Source organism: Phalaenopsis equestris, unplaced genomic scaffold (genome assembly GCF_001263595.1).
Source record: "Phalaenopsis equestris unplaced genomic scaffold, ASM126359v1 Scaffold000221, whole genome shotgun sequence".
NCBI lineage: Eukaryota > Viridiplantae > Streptophyta > Magnoliopsida > Asparagales > Orchidaceae > Phalaenopsis > Phalaenopsis equestris.
This window is the reverse complement of record NW_018164663.1, coordinates 336,668-339,395: the sequence shown is the minus strand read 5'-3', so window position 1 is coordinate 339,395 and position 2,728 is coordinate 336,668. Positions and strand designations below refer to the sequence as shown.

Here is a 2,728-nt window from a genome sequence, read left to right as displayed (position 1 = left end):
AAAGAAATCATTGAAATGAAATTTACAATAACCGGAAAAGGAGAGCGACTATATCTTAGGCAAGGCGGGAGGCGGGAGGCGGGAGGCGGGAGGCGAAAGGCGGGAGGCGCCAATGATAGCAAAAGAGTTGTGTAACCAACGGAGGTAAGTTTTTCTTTGTGAGAGGAAGCGATGGGGTTCGATCACGAGGGTTTTTGGGCGGAAACGGGAGGAAGGGGAAGTGGGCGAGGGTTTTTGAGCGGAGTCGGGAGGAAGGCAGACGCGAATAAGGGGCAACAACGTCAAATGTTGAAGAAAACGCCGGACCGCGGGGCTCCTCGTGCGGTCCGTGTGTAATATAAATCAGGAAACGCGGTTTTTAAAAACTCCCCTCAAACGCGAGAAAAAAACAGTGAGGCAGCGTTTTGAAAACGCCGCCGCATGCAGCACTTATAAGTTGCCCCAAACGGACCCTAAATTCAATGAACGTTGGGATTAAACAACTTGAAGCTTTAAAGAATAGCATGGATAAAGTGGAATATATCAAAATGAAATTTAAAATACCAAATAAATCTATTTGGTGGGACTTAAGCTAAGGATAAATCCATAAATCCACCAAACTCACGGACTTACTAAATACAAGATTTAGGCCAAATCAAAGGCAAAATTGAATATAGTAAACCGTAAATCCACCGAATTCCTGCATCTTGCTTTTTGGCTGTAATTGATAAATCTGGTGATAAATCAAATTAAAAGACAATACGAAACAGTTCCTAAATCTTGCTTAAATCCTGGTCAAAACAGGATATCAAACAGCCCCTAAATTGATCCCAACTTTTCAGACATCAAAACAAAAGCAATAACAAATAAAACTCTTCAAGAAAAATGCAATTTTTATGTTCCACCCCTAAACCATTATATATAGACTAACAAAGGAAGATCATTAAATGGTTGTTTAGACTGATGGAATTGAATGATTTTGTCTGCATTATAGTTCTTCAACATCATATATTACATCTCCCCCACAAAAGGTAGAAATTTTTTTAAAAAAAACAAGGCAGGAACATTATGTAAGAACTGTGGGAAAAAAAACTGCAAATTTGCTGTCTAAGAAAACACCATCTACCAAAATGTTGTCAGAGAAGATTAAAGTCCATTAAAAAGCTCTCATAGCAGCATAAATCAATGGCAAACACTTCAAAGAACATTATACTTACAGAAGAAGAAGATCCAGTACCTTTTCACTGTATAAATAGTTCTATATAATCATCTAAGCAAGAACTGTGTTTTTGGGGAAAAAAAATGCTCCAAAGACCTAAGCCATTCATGCGGCTTCGAATACATAAGAAGTTAAAATACCAATAAAAATAAAATATATAAACAGACAATAAAAATCCAAAATTTACACTTTCCATCAAATCAAAATGAGATGAATTCATGATCTTACATTTTTCAAAGCAAGCTCTTAAAAAAAAAAAGGAATCCAAACAATACAAACTGCACCCAAATCTTAAAAACTATAACGACAATAAATTCAAAGCAGTTGCATGAATGAACTCAGCAAAGATCAAACTTGAAATTGAAAATAAGTGCAGAGCAACAATCTTCAGCGTTACCTGCGATTCTGAAACCAGACCTTGATCTGCTTGGGCTCGATGTTGGAGAGTATAGGACACTCCCTTATGAGCTGCTGCCTCCTCAATGAGCTCGGCTTAGGACACTCCATATAAACCCTCTCAAGCGCCTCCACCTGCTCCGGCGTGTACCTTACATACTTCCCCGCATCAATCTGCTGCAGCTCCAGCTGCTGAGATTTCCCATCTTTCCCCATCGTCGCCATCTTATCCAAAGCCCCAATCTTTACCCAAAAGATGAGCGCAAACAAGCCAGAAAAGCTCAAAAATCCCTCTTTCCACTAAGCCAGCACTCTTAATCCCTCCCGCATCAGACCAGCGCAGAAGAATACGAGGAAGAAGACCCAAGCAAGAAACGAAAGTTAGCAAACCAACCCTAACCCTAATTGGCTCATCTCATCTCATCTCATCTCCCAATCGCTCATTTTCCAAGAGAAAGGAGAAAGCTTTAGCGCTCCAAGCCAGGCGCCAGGCCAGCCAATGCGTAAAATAAAATAAGGAAAAGGGAAACACAGTGGAGAGAGAGAGAGATAGAAAGGGAGACAGAGCGCAGAACCTCTGCCATTTTTTTTTAACTTTATTAACTGCTATTGTTTAAAAGAAGAATAGAAGTATGCCTGCGAATCTTTAAAAAAGAAGGGGAAAAAAAATCGTGATTTGAATAGAGATAGGCGTAGGGGCGCTGCCATCTGCACAGCTCTGAAACCAGCAGTGGCTGCTGCTGCTTATGCCTGCTGCTGCTGTTCTTGTTTTTTAATATTCAGCGGTAAAAGATTGCAGTTTTGTTTCTAGCTATCACCAGCAAGTATGATGGCTGTTTATGATGATGAGTCATGTTTATGTATGTGATGCATTGTAGCTAGCTAACTGAGGAGGAAATCATTTAAATATTTAAAAAGCTTCTCATTTCAGTGTAATTATCCTGAAAATTTTGTAAATAAAACTGTTTTTGATGCTCCAGCGCCTAATTAGGGAGAGAAATTTGAGTTCGTCTTATGTATGTACCACTATGTATGATATTGGGGGTTATATGCACCTTATGCCCCATTGTCCCTGTAACATGCAAGTAAGTAGTACTTTTTTTTTCATATATTTGTAGTTTACAGGTATGGGAG

The 2,728-nt window shown here is 39.4% G+C and overlaps 1 protein-coding gene across 1 annotated transcript in view; it reads right to left on the bottom strand.

Moving 5' to 3' along the window:
• The window catches only part of LOC110023175 (homeobox-leucine zipper protein HOX32-like), a 16,314-nt gene extending 14,143 nt beyond the window's left edge, over positions 1 to 2,171 (bottom strand). The window contains 1 exon segment of the mRNA XM_020722449.1: positions 1,596 to 2,171. Coding sequence (XP_020578108.1) covers positions 1,596 to 1,819 — 224 coding nt within the window. The 5' untranslated portion in view covers positions 1,820 to 2,171.
• Between the last annotated feature and the right edge of the window lie 557 nt (positions 2,172 to 2,728).